Here is a 17,294-nt window from a genome sequence, read left to right as displayed (position 1 = left end):
TCTCATTCTAGTCACTCTATTCCCTCACATGTAAAGTAGGAATGCTTGTTCTTCATAAGGCTGAAGGGAAGTTTTTAGTCCCTGCAAAGAGAGGGTCGTGTGGTGCAAAACAGCAGTCTTTCTCTGACCAGTTCTCGGCTGGCCCTACAGTTAAACTGACCCTTTCCCAGAAAGGTGCCAAGGGCAGAAATAGAAAACCCCAAGGACTGTCACTAATTGAGATCCAGCAGGGGTATTCAGAGGGCCAGGATTGGTTCCTATACCCCAATCTGTCACTTTTCCCCAGATCCTGAGAGCTATCCACAGTCTAGCCAGGCAGTGATTGTAACCTGTGGGGGCTTTAGAGGGCCCTAACTGTCCCTTCCTAACTACAGCTGTATGTGAACCTCAGGCCAGAATGTTGCTTCTCTGTGAGCCCCAGTTCTCACAACTCTAAACTGGAAACATGAACAGCACTGTAATATAAGTGCAGTATTGAAAGGCTCTTAGTTGGCACTGTGTGGATACACATTTCCTTCCTGTATGTGCCCAGCTTTACAGTGGTGGGATGGCCAGGATACCTGGATTGCATATACCCTAGCCATCTAGGGTTCTGGCTTTTCTCTTATCTCTAAGATTAGATTGAGAAGAGTTATTTCTCATTCTTCAGTTAGAACAAGAGCCTTGTTGGGCATGGTGGCAAACACCCTTAATCCCAGCACTGGGGAGGCAGACAGGTAGATATCTGAATTTGAGGCCAGCCAGTGCTACAATGAGAGAGACCCTGTCTCAGGAAACAAAACAAAACAAAACAAGCACTTTCTAGTTCTGTCTCCCAAGATACTGCAGTTGCTCCTGTGCTGTTGGGCATCCTCTGCCCTTGGAGCAAAAGTCTTTGTTGGTGAGTCGTATAGGGCTGCAGCTAAAAGCAGCAGTGAAGGAGTGCCTCCATGTCTGACACCCATGACTAGAACCACATATGCTTTCACAGAGTTCTTGGTGAGGGTCACGGGAACCTGATACCTGCTGGGGCTGCTGCTTGGGAGGCTTGGGAGCATAGACAAGTGTCTGGCCCTGCCACCAGGTTGGCATTGAGGAACTTGCCTTAGGGCAGGAATTGAGTGAGGAGGGAAGTGGAATTTCAAAACAGCCCTTTGCAAGGGAGGTGGGCAGCTCTTCATAGCCCGATGCAACTGTGGCCACTGGAAGTCTCCAGTGGTTTAGCCTCAAGCTTCCTTGATACCTACCCCTACCCCAAGCCCCAGGAGCAGCCTGGTGGTGAAAGAGTTAACAACTAGGAACTGGCTTGTGCTTAGCTGCCTGTCAAACTTTATTTAGTAAAGGCTGGAAGGAGAGATAGGGGGTGGGTGAGGAGGAGCCCCAGCTTGCCAAGAGTTAAACTCCAGGCCTGCCTGGTTTTGGAAGGGGCAGCTCCTAATCCTTCTTTGAGTCACTTCCTTTGATGGGGCGGGAGTGTTGTGCGGACGGACTGTCTGCCTGGCTGTGGCGCACACCCGGGAGCTGCAGCTCACCTGAGAAGGCAGCAGGCTGCCTGAGGGGAGGCACCGGGCCCTGGTGGTGTGCTCAGACTCTGCTGCTGCTTCCTGGCTGCAGTCTCTTGGGAGGGGGAAGGAGGAGGAGGACTCGGAGGGAGGGAGGAGAGGAGAAACTGGAGCCCCACACTGCTGCCTCGGGACTGCCCCACTAACAGTCCCTGCTAAGCAGCTCTGCTTGTGCACCTCTCCGCATTTCTGCCGGGAGCTGGACCGGCAGGCTGCCGGCATGACGGACATCCTGCCTCAGCCCGACTGCAGCCTGAAGTCAGCGTGTGAATCCCTGGAGCACTGCTGCCTGGATCAGCTGGAGGAGCCAGGGAGCAAGCGCGTGCCCAATACAGGCGCCCGGCTCTGGGGCCGAGTGCGCAGTAAGCTGCTCCGCCATAAGGTGCTAGCAAGGGCTGGAGGGGTGGCAGAGGGATAAAGGGTTGCAGGGCTGCGGGACGGCTAGGGCTCTGGGGACTGTCTACTTCTGCGTTACTGCTTTCTGCTCCCACTGGCTCTCAGAAGTCCCAAGACAGAGCCTGGAATATGGGTATGAATATGCTTGAAGTGGCTTGAACTTAGTGATAGATGCTAATGACAACCCCCACCCCAACCCTGGCTGCCTTCTCTGTGTCTGTCCCTCGCTCAGCAGGAGTTTGTCTCCTAAGCAAGTAGACTCTGTCTGTCTTCCTCCTGAATATGAGCTTTCAGGAATAGAAGTAGACAGGCAGCTTCACTGGGTCTTCCTGTCCTCCCAGGAGCCCGGCACAAGCATGATTACCCCCCACCATCTCTTATGGATATCAGCTCTCTGTCCCTTTGCTGATGGGCACCTCAGCATGGTCTGCCATGTGAGCTTTCTTTGTGCAAGCTGAAAGAATCATTGCCACCAGGGAGGAAGGACTGGTGGTGGAGAGGGAGTAATCTGCTGAGTCTAGGGGCTGTAGACTGCGTCTTCAGGGACCACCCAGACCACTGCTGGCCTGGCATCAACCGGGTATCCAGCAACCCGCACAGCATGCCAGGGGGTTCCTGACCAAACTATGCCAGGGTAAGCTGCCTACAGGGTCTTGCTACAGCCCCAAACCTGAATTGGGATTAATGTCTGAGATAGAAGCTGACTGTCCTGCAGCTGGGCAGGCTGCCTTGTACTGGCTTTAGGCCCTGGCCTCAGGCAGCCAAGGGGAAGCCAGACCCAGTGCCCAGCACACAGTAAGCTCTTGATAACTCTGCAGACCGGATCAACTGCCTGAGTTGTTACAGGGTGCCGGTTCTGGCTAGCCACAGCCTTGGTAATCCTTCAACTTCGTGACAAACATGGAGTCTATGATGGGACTTGCAAGTCTCCCTATTAACTTAGAGGAAGATCCTCAGCCAAGATCTGTGCCAACCAAGCACTTGCCAAGAAGGTTGATCTTGGGCCCATTGGCTCCTGTTTGGTTTGATCTCCGGCCAGTGAGGCATACTTGACCCTGTAGAGGTGACATCAGTCCTGGAAAGTGCTGGTCAGGGCAGCAACTTGAGCTATCCTGTTTTGGCCCCTGTGTCACCTTCAGTCTCCCTGGGGACCAAGCAAGTAGAGCCCTACTGGCCCTGGCAGCTACCAGAGCCCCTCTGTGCTGAGGCAGCTGTCTGTTACCAGCAGCTTGGAGCCATCCCCACCCCGTCCTCCTCTCCTAGGTCTTGCTGAGGCCAGCAGACACCAGCCCAGAGCACATCATTCCCAAATCTCAAGGTTGGCAAGAAACTGTTGTAGCAGGTTCCTGACGGAAAGCTAGCCAGTCAGAGCCTTGCAGTCTACCTGCCTCCCTGGGTACCTGGTGGATAGGGTTAAAATTCTAAACTTGAAAGCCATATTTTTGGTTCTCCTTTCATTTGTGGCTGGCAGAACAGAAGCAACTTTAGGAACTCATTGGCTGGCTTGGCTTTCAGTGATATCTGGCAGTCTGTTTCTCATGTGATCTCTGGCTGAGGGTGGCAGGCCGGCCAGGTGCTGGGCTGCTGAGCCCGTTGGTGTCAGTGTGACTGCAGGGCGGTTGTGGCGCAGGACTGTGCTTTGTAACTGGTGATTCAGTCCCCTAGCACATGCTGTGTAACAAAGTGTGTCAGTGTCATTGACACTGTAGGTGACAGAGGGACATCCACCCTCCTGAGCCTGCCTCATTGGAGGCAGGGGTGTTTTTCCCATCCCTCTGTAGCTGAGTTAGCCTACTTAGTTCAGAGTGGCTCACTGCCAGGCTAAGGGTGCTGAGATTAGGCAGGACTTTAGGTGAGGCAGGGGAAAGATTCTGCCAAGCCTGGCAGGAGGGGCCACCTTATTAACTCGTTAACCATGCCCTAAGAATTTGATGTCATGAATGCAGAGATACTTGTGGCCTTCTGTTCCCCTCTAACCAAAGCTGGAGGAGAGGAGAAGGTGACTCATCTGGGACCTCACACCGGGGCTAAAATGTCTGTTCTGATAGAAAGGTCCTGATACTAAAATGGAGCCTTTGAAATAGTGTGAAATAGTTTGCTGGAGGAACAGAGGCGAGGGAGAGGGACTCTCCTAGGGGCAGTGCTGGATAAGTTACTCTTGTTTGCAAGGAGAGTTCTGGGGCTGAAGCCTCATTCTAGGCCCTGGCTTGGTAGTTGGTTTGTTGTGCAAGCATTTAGCAGAGGACACACGTGGCATTTGGCTTTGTGGGCTCTGCCAGGATGTGTAGTATTTAACTTGCATTTCAGTTTGCCTTTCTTTCTTTCTTTCTTCCTTCCTTCCTTCCTTCCTTCCTTCCTTCCTTCCTTTCTTTCTTTCTTTCTTTCTTTCTTTCTTCTCTCCAATCATATTCAAGTAGAGCAAGCGCAGGGTTTTTGCACTTCCTCCTATCCTGCCTGGGTCTAGGTTGTTAGGTTGTTCCTAATCCTGGAACAGCCAAAGGTTTTAATAGGGGTCCTTGTGGGAATCGTAGAGGCTAAGTAAGAGGCCCGAAGCAAGGCCAGGCCGAGACATTTGTTTAGTGAGGAAATCAAGACTCTTCCAATGTCACTCACCCAAGACAAAAAAAAAGGTGCTTCTCATTCAGACCACATACTGGTCAGAAGTGGGATTCAGACTGAATTGAAGGTACAGGGAGCAGAGGCAAGTTAAGGAAGGCTTCTGGGGCCTTTATCTCTGCTACAAAGAATGACCATGTGAGTCTGAGAAGTTCAGGCTTTTGAAGAGCTCTTGGCAAGAGGGGGCTGATGTTGCTAAGTATACCTGTTCCGTGACAGCTATTAACTGCATCCTGCTTACATAAAGGGTCCGAGGTGGGCTGGGTGGTGGTGGTGCACGCCTTTAGTCCCAGCACTCAGGAGGCAGAGCCAGGCAGATCTCTGTGAATTTGAGGCCTGCCTGATCTACAAAGCTACACAGAGAAACCCTGTCTTGAAAAACCAAAAGAAAAAAAGTATGTGTGTGTGTGGGGGGGGGGGCGGTTGAGATGGTACCTGAGAAAGGGTAAGATACAGGGTACCTTGAGATCACTTGTCTGGGGGACTTAGAGTAGGAGGACCATAGAAGAGGATTCCATTGTTAGCTTGAGGACTATAGAGGAAGAGTCCATTGTTAGGACAAGGCAGCTCCCCTCTAGCGTGTCATTTAGCTTGTCAGATCTTTTCAGCACAGGTTTGCATACAGCATACACATCCCAAGATAGTCACATAGCCATTTCCTAGCTGTTTCTGCCATTGAGGGTTCAAGAGTACTGGATATAAGATACACATGTGTCTTGGGCTCATTGATTCATTCTGAACATCAAGAGAGACCAAAATACTGTGTGTGGTGGCACAAGCCTGTAGTCCCAGTCTTCAAAGCTGAGACAGGAGGACCACCACATATCTGTGTCTAGCCTGTACTACGTAGTAAGACCCTTTCTGAGAACGAGGTAGGGAGGAGAGATATTAAAAGCTTCTGCAGTAGAAATGCTCTGGCCGTGGCTGCCTGATGTTCTGCCCTGCTACCACCCTCCCTAAATCAAATCCTTATTATCAAATAGAAGAAACTTGCTTTGTGTGCCTTTGCCATTCACAGACCCAACTGCATCCCTGTAGTGTTCCTTCAGCCATAGGCAAAAGAACAAGAGCACTTCCCCCAAGGACTAGAGACCCCTACAAGCCTCTTCCTCCCAGACCTCTGTGGGGGCAGGACTGTGGTCAGACCAACAGGAGGGAAGTAGAGTTTTTGTGGCCCTTTTATTCACACAGCCATTGTGCTTACACCTCCTGGAGTGAGGAACTCTGACTTCTGGGACCACACGAATAGTATCTACCCCACTTTCTCTACCTTTCCACTAAACTGTCTCTCCAAAGTAGGAGTCCGTGACTGCATGTCTGATGTACTGTAGCCCCATGCAGATGCAGAGCTGCCCTGTACACAATGTGCTGTTGTACAGGATTCATGCACCCTGAGATAGAAGCCCTTGCTCATGATGAACTTGTCTTAGCTCTTGGTACTGTATGAGGTAAGTGCCAGGCCTCTCCAGTACTCTCCAGCATGTCTGATCCTATACACAGTGTGGCCAGTTGGCCCTCCTGGGCTTGGTGCCCTGCTTTTAGATGGCCTTGCACCAGAGATTGCTGAGCCTGCCAACCAAAGTGGTTCCTCAAAGGCCAGAGCTGCTGGCACCCAGGGCTACAGTAGTGTCCAGAGATAGAAAGGCCCCGGCCCAGGACGATAGGGCTATGGAGGGCTTTAAGAAGGATCTCTGAAACCTCTGCAGGTGTTGTCTGGGGGTGTTGCCAGGATGCAGGGACTCAGCCCTCTTCTGAGCTAACAAGGGACTGTTTGTCTTCCTTTCCTCTGTCACAGCATGCTGGGGACAGGAAAGAACACTAGCATTCTGTCAGGTCTCTGGTGGCCTAAAGGAACACACAACCCCCCTGCTCTTGGGACCTGCTCAATGCCCAGGAGAAAGCCAGTATCAGTCTTGGGTTTCCAGGAGCCTTAGACCAGGTGTGTTGTCCTTGGTCCCCCAGGAGTCATAGGAGCTATTCCTGGGTTTCTGCAGAGAAGGAAAGGTACCTGAGGAAATGTCCCCTAGCCCAGCAGAACCTACAAGTATCTCTGTCCTGGACAGTGACCCTAACTATAGCTTGTGCCAGTGCTGTGGTACTCACAGTGCCCATTCCCATCATGGCCTTGAGTGCTGCACTTATACTCTAGAAGACCCCCTCGTAGGACCCCCAGACTTGTGTGACACGGGCTTCTATAGGAGAAAGTGCACTAGGTTGGCAGGAGCCAAGGGGCTTCATTTTTTTCAGTCCTGGAAAAATGGCTTAAGTTGCTGTGAGACCTTGGATAACTCTTTTCTTCCTGGCATCAGTGCAGGGAAGGAACCGAACGGGATGATCTCTGTGAATCCAGCTCACATGATGGTCTTGGCTAGGACTTAATTCCCATTCCTAAGCTTTAAACTCTCCACATGCAGGAGAGTCTGGATGGGAGAGGTCACATGGATGCATGTGGGCCATGGCCAGCCATTCACTGAACATGGGAGAAGAGAGGCAAACGGCAGTTTGGCTACTGTCTTGAAGGAACCCTGGTACAAAGCTATTGCTTTCTCCATCCCCTCCCCCCCCACATCCTGGGGCATGGATGTTGGAGTACCTCCTGTGTGCAGGGCCAAAGGATATAGAGGGGCCCAGGCCAGGAGGCCTGATCTGAAGTCAGTCAAAAAGTAGGGTTATTTCAGGCTGGATGGTTTGTGAAGAAAAGAAAATAGGGTAGTGGATTAGAGAGGAAGGGTTGGGAGGCTTAGCATGGAGAATTTAAATGATGAACTTTCATGGGTTTAGCTATGAAAGATGTAGAACAGTGCCATCCAGACAAAGCAGGACAGAAGCCCTGGGACAGGTGTGTTCAGAAGTAGGCAAAGGTCATGCAGAGTGGAAGGAACAAAGTTGAAGGCATAGGGACTTGTCAGCAACCAAGAAGGAAGCCACTAGAGCCTTTCAGCACAGTTTAGTAACATTGATGTTTTTTTGAGCATGACCTGGGTGCAGGGCATCAGTCTCAGCTTTAGATGCTCTGTGAGGTAAGTGCTAGTATTAGCCATGCTATTATATATATATGGGAATGGAGGCTTAGAGAATGACCCAGATGATGTCACATAGTGTTTAGTGGAGGAGCTGGCTCTTAAATCTAAGCAGCTGGGCTCTATATATAGGCTGCCACCTATACCACCAGCCTTATGTGGCCTCCAAGGAGGAAGCCCAGAACTTCCTCAGTCCCTGTGGCTGTTTCTCGTATGTCCAGTTATCAGGGTGGCCATGCAGCCAGATAATAACCTAGATGGGAACTTGTGGAGGTGCAAGGTTCCCGCCCATCTGCTTTGTGGGTAGGGTGTGCCACCTGGCCCGACATGCTGTACCTCAGTGGTCACAGGGATGCTGGTGATGATGTATGTCATCATGACTAGGAGCAGATGTGAGGCCTGGAGAGGAGTCTGTTCAGAGCTGCACAGTGGAATTGCCAGTGTCCCCATTTTCACTATAGAAGTACACTCTGTACCTAGAAAAAAAAAAATGTTCTAGCCAGGGTGGGGAGGTAAAGTCAGTTTTAGAAAAGGATTTTGTAATTCTTGGGAAACCACTGCAAGTCAAGACCTTTGAGCCCATGGTGGTCTTCCAGACCCTTGGCATTCCAACAGCAGCCAACGTGTACTTTGGAAAGCCTACTACCTCAGACAGCTGAGGGTTGCCTCCATTGCTTTGGTTCTGAACACCTCCAGACCAGGCTGGTGCCCCTTGCCCTTGCTGCCCTGCTGACCCCAGCTTCACCCTGGGCAGGAGCAGGGTAAAATACTTGCTTTTCACTTGCAGCTTGGCCCTGCAGTGAAATCCTCAGGTTGGCCCTGAGTAGGGAAGGTCTTGGCAGAGCCCCAGCGCTAGGGGAAAGGTGAAGGTCCAGAAGTGGCCCAGTTTTGAATTTTGTCTGCTTCTCCTCAAAGTTCAGCCATGCCTAGCCAGAAGCTAAGAGTGAGGTCTACACAGGAAAGGCTGAGTACCCTGGATAGAACACTGGAAAAGGCAGGTTGCCGTGGAACTAAGAAGCTAACCTGGCTTCAATAAAAGCCTCCTTCAGAACTGCTAAACCCCTTCCATATGTGGGCCTTGGGAACTTCAAAGTTCTCATGAGGGGGAGGGGAAGCAATTAGGAGCAATAGGGGCCTCATCTGGGTATCTTAGAATAGGGAGTCAGCTTAGTTCACCTGTGGCTGGCTTGGGAGGAGATGGACAAACTGTGGCCACAGCACACCTTCAGAGGAGCCTGGCTGGCCCTGATGTACCTGTTCCAGAGGGAGAGAGCCAGAAAGGCAGTGTTGGCTGGGCTTCACAGTGAGACTGCCAGGCCACTGGGAAGATGAAGTGACAATTTCCTGAGCCTGACCCTGGTCTTTTCTGACCCAGTTGCTGAGCTGGAAGGCAGGATAGAGGCATGTTCCTCTGCCCTTCCCTGAGCTCAGCAGCCACGTTGACAGAATCTTAAGTGCCCTGCTGCAGGAAGGCGAGGCTGTCTCTTGGCAGATCCCTTTCCCCACTGCCTGCCCTGCTGTGCCTCTCAAGCCTGTGGTATGTCCCAATGACAGGCTGGCTTAGTTTCCCAAGGGATCCAGCCCTAAGTCTGTGACTAAAGGCAAGAGAAAGTCAGCCTGAGACTGCCACTGTGGCCCTTGGTATCAGAGCCATAGGAATGGTACCCTCAGCAAACACAGTACACAACGACCCTCAGAAACATCCAGACTACCTTTCATTTAGGGCCTATCAGCAGCTGGCTTTATCGAGGTTCTTGAGTCACACGGTGCTCCTGCGCTGCCTCTTAGTAGAGCAGCTTTAGCACACTGGATTTACTGCCCTTGTTAAAGAGCATTTCATTTTTATAAATCTCTAAGACTTTGTGGGAAGTTGGTCCTTTCCAGAAAAGGGCGAGGTTGGGTCCCAGTCTCAGGAGACCACAGGCAGAGTAAAGTAGGAATGGTAGGAATGGCAGGAGCAGCCCCGGGGGCAGGAAGTCAGGGGCTTGTACAGAAGAAGGCTGAGCTTCTCGGAGCCTCTGGTCTCAAGTGCTGTAGCAGTGATAGAGGGGACTCACTTTCAGAGGTGGAGACCTGGAGCCTTACTGAACATTGTTATCGGGGATGTGCATCGTCCGTCCACTGAGCCACCGAGTACATGCCAGGGCACTGCTTCCTCAGTACTGCTCACACCTCTGCCGCTCTCCACCGAGACTAGAGGTGGCTGGTTCTGACTTTCTGTTTGTCCCCAGCTGCTAATAGACAGGCCTCTTACTGAAGATTAAACAGTCCACATGAGGGCATGTTAGAAGGTGAAGCAACAACAGTCATCATTCCCCAGTGGTCTAGCTGGTGATAAAAGACAAGTGGCATAATGGGATATGGCTCAGCAGTCAGAAGGATGCAGGCTTGAAGATGGCTTTGTCAACTGATAGACAATAGGAAGAGACTCCAGTGGTAAGAGTAGCACAAACTTGCTTTGTGCTTCCTAAATGCCAGGCACAGGGAAGTGGTCAAGAAGTGACGGGTCGCTCGCCTGGGCCTGTGAAAGCTGGGCCTGGGGAGGAAGGGCTTCCTCTTCTGAGGATGTTCCCAAAACTCAGAGTGTCTCTATCCTTGGAGCTTCTGAGCCTCACCCTTCTAAGACCATGTTGGTGCTTCCTACCCTAAATACAAGGCCACTTTGATCTAAAAGGAGTGACAGTTAACTGGGATTCTAGCAGAGCCCCTGCTTTATGTGGCTCGTGGCCTGGTGTACTCTTGGACAGTAGTCTAAAGGGAGAGGGCAGAATGTGTGGCCACAATGGGATTGAGGCTAACTGCACAGACAGTTGTGTTGCTATGTGTATGAGGCCACTGCTTAATAACTTCCTCTAAGGTGTTTTAGGACCTGTTTCTCTTTTACCTGAGCCCTACCCTGGAGGAGCCTCACTGCAGTCGTTACCTGTGGATCTCCCCCACCCAGCCCCTCACAAGCCCCCTCTGCCTTTCTCCTTCAGATGGTCTGACATCTTCACTCAGTGCCTGTGCCTGAGACCCACGGATGGCACCTGTCTTCTGGGACTAACGGCTGTCCCCGGGGCTGGCTCCTGCACCCTGACCACTAATCTAATCAGGAAATAGCAGAGTCCACAGTTCCCAGGGGTTATAAATAGTCCCAGCAAGTTAGGCAGCATCATTTCTCTGGAAAATGTGCCATGTCCCTCTCAGCTCCCCACCCTCCCTTCTCTGTATTTAAATGACATCCTGAAATAGACTTGGTTTCTCAAGGCTGCAGGCCTCCTGGGAAACTGAGCATCATTGACAGGGCACCAAGAAGCCGGGCAGGTCTTTCTAAGGGGGTGCTAGGGCCACACCTGTGGCTGGAACCAAGGACATGGTAGTGGTGGGAACTCAAAAACAAGAAAGGGCGTCTTATCCACAGCTGTCCTGAGAAAAGCTGGAACATGTGAACCCAGAGCAAGGTAGAGCTAGATCTTAGCATCAGCAGGGGCTTTACCTGTTTCAAAAGCTCCCAGGAGCTGGGGGTGGTGGGTGGAGCACACCTTTAATCCCAGCACTCAGGAGTCAGAGGCAGGCGGATCTCTGTGAGTTCAAGGCTGGTCTGGTCTACAGAGCGAGTTTCAGGACAGCCAGAGCTACACAGAGAATCCCTGTCTCAACAAACAACAACAAAAACTTCCCAGCAAAACAGACTCGTGTAGGGAAGAGAGGAAATGGGAAGTTTGTTCTAGAAGCAGCTAGACACCAAACTCCACACCAAAAGGCCTGGTGTTTCTTCTGAGAAAACCAGGTGCCAGCAGCTACCACTCCAAAGTTCAGGTGTCAAGTTAGGCATGTTGCATGGTATCCTACAGACTGAGTAAAGAGAGTGAGTCAAGGAGACATGACTCCACCCAGCGCACAGTCCCTAGGTCTTGGACACTGGGCAGCAGGTTCCTTGTACTGTTAAGTCTCTCTCCTCGTCTTCAGAATGGGAACAACTGTGAAGGCTTAAATCGCAGTGGTGGGTTTTGTTGATTAACTGAGATGTGTGTGCAAAGGGTTTGTCAAAGTCTTAGACTTACACAGAATGCTCAAATTCTGTCAGGCAGCCCTGTGAGGTGGGCATGGCTACCACTGTGAGGAAGTCAAGGCTTGTGGAGCTTCAGTGACCCACCCAAATTCATGAGATAGAATGGGAACCTCAGGTCAGCCCTGACTACTGATCCCTGCCATTTCCAAACTCAGGCTATGTCCAGATGGCACTCTAGGGGTCGGGGACCACTGGCTCTGTCAAGAGGAGGTGCCAGGTCGTAGGATACTAAGACAGGAAAGGGATGTAAGGTGAACCCAGCTAGACCATGAAATAAAATAGCCTGAGGCTTCTGCTGGTACTTAGAAAGACTTGCTTTCTAAAGGATTGGTCATGAGCCAGGCAGGATTGCGCACCTCTGGAATTTCAGCACTCAGAGGCTGAGGCAGGAGGATTGAGAGTTCCAGGGCAGCCAGGGTGACCTAGCAAGACCCTGTCTCAGAAATCTCCAAAGCAAGGGACGCATCTGTCTCGGTCAGCTGGGGAAGGGCAAACAGAGGCCCTGTCTCTAAGACCCAGCTGTCCAGATGCAGAAAAGAAATGGGGAAAGCAGGCTGTGCTGCTGTACATCAGGGATTTAAGGACAAAAGCTGAGAGGGTGGAGGCTGAGGAAAGTAAGGCCAGAGTTGGGGTTTCTGTTGGGACTCAATAGAATCCTTGGCCGCAAGCCTTCTGAATGAGAGAGCCTAGGCAGCAGTCATGCTGGTAGCTGTCTTTTTTGGAGGCCATCCTTCGGGCAGGGGTTATGCCCAAGGAAGATGTGTGTACTGGTTCTCCCAATGATGCATTCTCCTTCTAGTCTCAATCCCATTTCTCCTCTGTGCAAGGAACTCACTGTTGGACACAGGGCTGGACACGGGCCCGGAGCCAGCCAGGAATAGCCCCAGACTCACAGTGACAGACGCAGGAAGGACCTGGGCTGACCCACACATCTTTTTTTTTTCCCTCTCTGGGGACAGTGACCTGTTAGAGGCACATGTATCCCTGAAGGTGTAGAGACTTGCCAAGGATAAAAGTGGTCAGGGAGAGTTGAATCAGCTCTGGCCTCTTGAAGGAGTAGAAGCAACTTCTGTGAGATACTGTGCCCATCACACTGCGCTGGCTCCTGACGTTGCCAGATGGGTCTTGTCACCTCAAAAGATGAGCTCATTCTTGTGTTTAAATGGATGATGGTGGGTGTTGAATCACTATGGTAATTAGATTCCACTGCATACACTTAAAGAGTGATGTCATCATTTTAAGATGTCAATATTTACATTATCCTGGAAATGATGTTCTTTACAGCTACTTAAACTTGCCGTAGTAATGTTGAGATGTTGACTTCAAAGTATGCTGGGGTGGGGTAGCTGGGGATATAACGCATGGGCATAGTGTGGTTTTGGCACCTACCATATTCTTCTGCTAGGTGCCAAGGGCTAGAGGCCCTCGAGGAAATCAGGAAGCTCTGGTATTCCCTCATTTTCCATGATCATATACATGTGTACTGTGTGTTGTGCTCTTAGTGTGCAGTTGTTGTGTCTGTAAAATGCGGTGACAAGACTCATTTAACTGTAAGGTGGTGGTCAGGAGCCAGCACAGTTTGACAAGCATGGTGTCTCATGGAAGTGGCCTCCTCTTCAGGGAATCAGGGGATCAGGGGTCCTTCTCTATGGAAGACTGGGGGAGGGGGGTGGGCTGTGGGCTCAAGCTACTTCAACAAGTTGATTTCAAGGTCAGCATCTAGACTTCTGCCTTTCCACCCTTGACTGGGCTCTAACCTGTCCTCCTTGCCTCATCCCCAACCACCCCCTCAGCTGGATCCGCAGACTGTGGAAACCAAGAACTGGCATACGGATGTGATTGAAATGAATGGGGTAAGGACATCTGAGCCATGGTGGGCATCTCCTGCCACTCTTCCATGGGCGATGGGCTGCATGTACCTCCCTCAGACCAGTGTCCTCTCTTTGGCCACACCCTTCCCCATCCCATTTGCAGGTGTGCATGGAACCCTGCCGTCTTGAGGGTAGCCCTATTTACAGTCCTGGGTAAAGAGGCCCTATGTTTGGTGACACTCATGCCCTTGGGGATTTGTACCTACTCCACCCCCTGACCAGATCAAAGTGGAATTCTCCATGAAATTTACCAGCCGTGACATGAGCCTGAAGAGGACCCCATCCAAAAAGCAGACCGGCGTCTTTGGAGTGAAAATCAGCGTGGTGACCAAGTAGGTGCTGCCTTGGAGACCCAGTGGCTTTGGTACTTGGGTGCCAGCCACAATGCCACCTTCCGTCCCCTTGCCCGTGCCGGCAGTTTAATCAGTCAGTCACCACAGGCAAGCAGCTGGAGGCCAGAAATGACTTCCAGGATGCTTTAGTAATAAGTAGTCCAACATGAAAACAGTGGACAGTCCCAGGGGGAAACCAGAGTGTCTATTTCCTGCAATAAACAAGAAGTGACAGTGACTGTGGGCCCACATTTGGGCTTGGCAGCAGTAAGCTGGAGTCAGAGGGTGGCTGGCTGGGAAAGGGCCACACCCTTTAGGTCACTCTGCCCCTCTGGGCACTTTGTTCCCAGGTCTTGACCTACCCTATCATGTGGGCTAGCTGCTTAGCCTCCCCATGGCGTTCCTTCTTTGTTTTTCCTTTCCCCTTGAGCATTTTTGTTTTATTACATTGCTAGGGCTGGGACCCCAGGGTCTCACACTTGCTACAGAAGTGCTCTCCACTGAACTTCCCTACCCACAAGCATTTGGATGCAATGGGATGTTCTTTCCCAGTCTTTGAAACTTTTCCCACCCATGTTCCTTGCCGTACCTCAGCAGGCATCTTTAGGGAATGGGATAGCCTCTTCCCCAGGCCTTCCTTGCTTTGACTCCTGACCCCATGGGGCTAAAGCTGCCCGAGGCTGAGGCGTGCTGTGGAGGAAGTAGAGGGCACAGCCAGTGTGACAAGCTCCCTCCATCCATCTCCTATGTATCGTGTCCTGCAGGCGGGAGCGCTCCAAGGTGCCCTACATCGTACGGCAGTGTATAGAAGAGGTGGAGAAGAGGGGCATTGAGGAGGTTGGCATCTACAGGATATCAGGGGTGGCCACGGACATCCAGGCACTGAAGGCCGTCTTTGATGCCAGTGAGTAGGGAGGCCCAGTAGGCATGGGTGGTACCTGAGCAGCTGGTGGAGAGCAGAGAAGCCTTGGTCTGTAGTTTGTTGTAGTGTGAGGGGAGCTGTTTCTGAGTCCCCCTGACAAGTCACGTGTTCTATATCTTGTCTTAGTCTCCCTCCACTCAGTTTCTTAAGCACTGCTACAAATAAGGATGGCATTCAGAGAGGTCAGGTCCCTTACTCTGGGTTATCCAGCTTGTAGGTTTTTGTACCTGAACTTAAATTGAGACCTTTTTGATTCCAGAGTAAATATTGCTGGCTCAGGTTCCTCCCTGCTGTCTCTGGGTCCTGTTAACATGGGGCAGGTCTGCCTTAACATAGCCCTCCTGTGGTGCGGTCTGGCCCTTGGTTTTCTCTTCTCCATCCTGTGGGGTCAGGCTGTAGCATACACTGTTCTCAGGATGCCTGAATATGCCAGCAGCAATAAGTCCAGGTAGGTAAGGATACAATAGGGGCTGAGAGCATGCTGGTATATGGCTCCCTGGAACATGTGATTAGGTGTGTGCTGTGTGGTGTGGATGTAACTCTGGTACTCTGGGTGACAGGTTATATCCCTCTTCTCTTCTGGGAAGCCACAGCAGATGGACCCCAGCCTGTCCCCTGCTGCCCTTTCCCACAGATAACAGCTGAGTTGACAGAACTGGTGGGCACCACGTTTGTCCTGCCTTTTCAAGGGGAAGCCAGAGGCTGACATGCAGTGGCTAAGTAGAGGTTTGAGGGACGGTACTGAAGGCTGCCACTGAGAAGATGTCTCAGGTTAGTGTAGCCTCAGACTTTGCCCCCTCCTGCACAGATAACAAGGACATCCTCCTGATGCTGAGTGACATGGACATCAACGCCATCGCTGGTACCCTCAAGCTCTACTTTCGGGAACTGCCTGAGCCCCTCCTCACAGACCGACTTTACCCAGCCTTCATGGAGGGCATTGGTGAGGTTTCTGGTGTCCTGAGGGTTAGCTGGGCTAACTGTTGCATCCCTGCCAATAGCTTGTCCAGTGCACTCTCTGTCGTTGTCGCTGAAGGACCTGAGAGTGAGGTGCTACCTGCTGGGCTTGGTGCTAAGGTGGACTCTTGCTCGCCTGTCCCCCTGCCTGTGTGTCCCCTTTGTGGCTCCTCCTTAAATACTGATCTGCTTCCTAGAAACACAGGCACTTAGGGGAGAAGGCCCTGAGCTGGTAGCTCCCAGGGCCCTGAGAGGAAGCTGTTAAACCATTCTTTACTGGGGACAGCTGTCCTGAGCCCCACAGAACAGCTCTCCTCATTGCCTAGGTACTAACCAGTGGAGCTCCTGTGCCTACCTACCTGGGCCACTTCCAGGCCTGGCACAATCTCCCATCTTCTCCTGAGACAGACAAGGCTTCAGACCCCATGGGGAATGTGAATCCTAGGAGAGGCTGTTCAGTCCAGGCACCAGCATCAGAAGTGTTGAAGGAGAAACATCCCCACCCCTAGTAATACTGCGCAACTACTGGATTAAACTAGCGTCGAGTGTGGGTTGTGTGGCACTGGGGTAATGGTTAGTGCAGGAAGGAAGGAAGAGGCTCCCCCAGCCATGTTACCAGTTATGGTGGGGAATTCCAGGGGAACCCGCTGCTGACGGCCCATGCACAGATCAGGTCCTCCCTCTGTGGGCCAGGCTTCTGGCCCTCCAGCCAGGCCCTGCCCTAGCCCTTTCTCCTCCTGCAGCCCTGTCAGACCCTGCTGCCAAGGAAAACTGCATGATGCACCTACTCCGCTCCCTGCCCGACCCCAACCTCATCACCTTCCTTTTCCTGCTGGAACACTTGAAGAGGTAAGGAGGGAAGGTGGGGTACTGGCCTGTGCTAGGCTACCCACAGAAGCCTGAGCCATTGTTCTCAACCTCCTGAACTCACATTCTGTCGTTGGGAAACTGTGGCTTCTAATTGCAGCCTAAAGTAATTGGCCATGGCACAGTGGTACATGCCTGTTGTCAGGATGCTGAAGCAGGGGGATTTCGTGAACAATCAAGAATAGCTTGGGAAACATAAGGAGACCCTCGTGATGGTGGGTAAAGCACAGGCCCTCGGGTTGGTTTTGATCTGTGGGCCCCAAATGCAGCCATTTAGTTGGTGTAGCTTTTTGTTTGTTTATTTACTGCGTGTATGCTTGCATGTGGAGGTCAGAGGACAACTTGTAGAAGTCAGTTCTTTCCTTCTATGTGGGTTCTAGGACTGGACTCAGGATATCAAAATTGGCAGCAAGGACCTTTAAGCACTGAGCCATCTCACCAGCCCAGTGTAGCATTTTTTTTTTTTTAAGTGAAACAGAAAGGGCAGCAACAGGGTATGCTGCAGGCAAAAGTATGGTTTTGTTCCATTACCTGTAGATGAGTGCACTGGGTTAAATCATCAAATGTGTTTATTATGAGCCAGTTAAGAATTTGAAACCTACTGGTCTTGGCCCATACATTATGAAACAGGGAAACTGAGACCCCAAGCCCAGCGGGGAATTGCTTGGCTTAGCAGTGAAATTGTACTTAAAATCCACAGCTTCCAACTAAGACAATT

At 51.5% G+C, this 17,294-nt stretch overlaps 1 protein-coding gene across 5 annotated transcripts in view; it reads left to right on the top strand.

Annotated features, from left to right (window-relative positions):
- The window catches only part of Abr (ABR activator of RhoGEF and GTPase), a 201,001-nt gene that overhangs the window by 178,895 nt on the left and 4,812 nt on the right, over positions 1-17,294 (top strand). For all 5 annotated transcript variants that reach the window (XM_027426695.2, XM_027426696.2, XM_027426697.2 and 2 more), the window contains 5 exons: positions 13,421-13,480; positions 13,721-13,830; positions 14,595-14,734; positions 15,561-15,695; positions 16,453-16,558. In XM_027426695.2, the coding sequence (XP_027282496.1) occupies positions 13,421-13,480; positions 13,721-13,830; positions 14,595-14,734; positions 15,561-15,695; positions 16,453-16,558 (551 nt within the window). The remainder of the gene's footprint in view (positions 1-13,420; positions 13,481-13,720; positions 13,831-14,594; positions 14,735-15,560; positions 15,696-16,452; positions 16,559-17,294) is intronic.

Source organism: Cricetulus griseus, chromosome 7 (genome assembly GCF_003668045.3).
Source record: "Cricetulus griseus strain 17A/GY chromosome 7, alternate assembly CriGri-PICRH-1.0, whole genome shotgun sequence".
NCBI lineage: Eukaryota > Metazoa > Chordata > Mammalia > Rodentia > Cricetidae > Cricetulus > Cricetulus griseus.
Note: the sequence above shows the minus strand (reverse complement) of the source record. Positions and strands in the feature narration are given on the sequence as shown.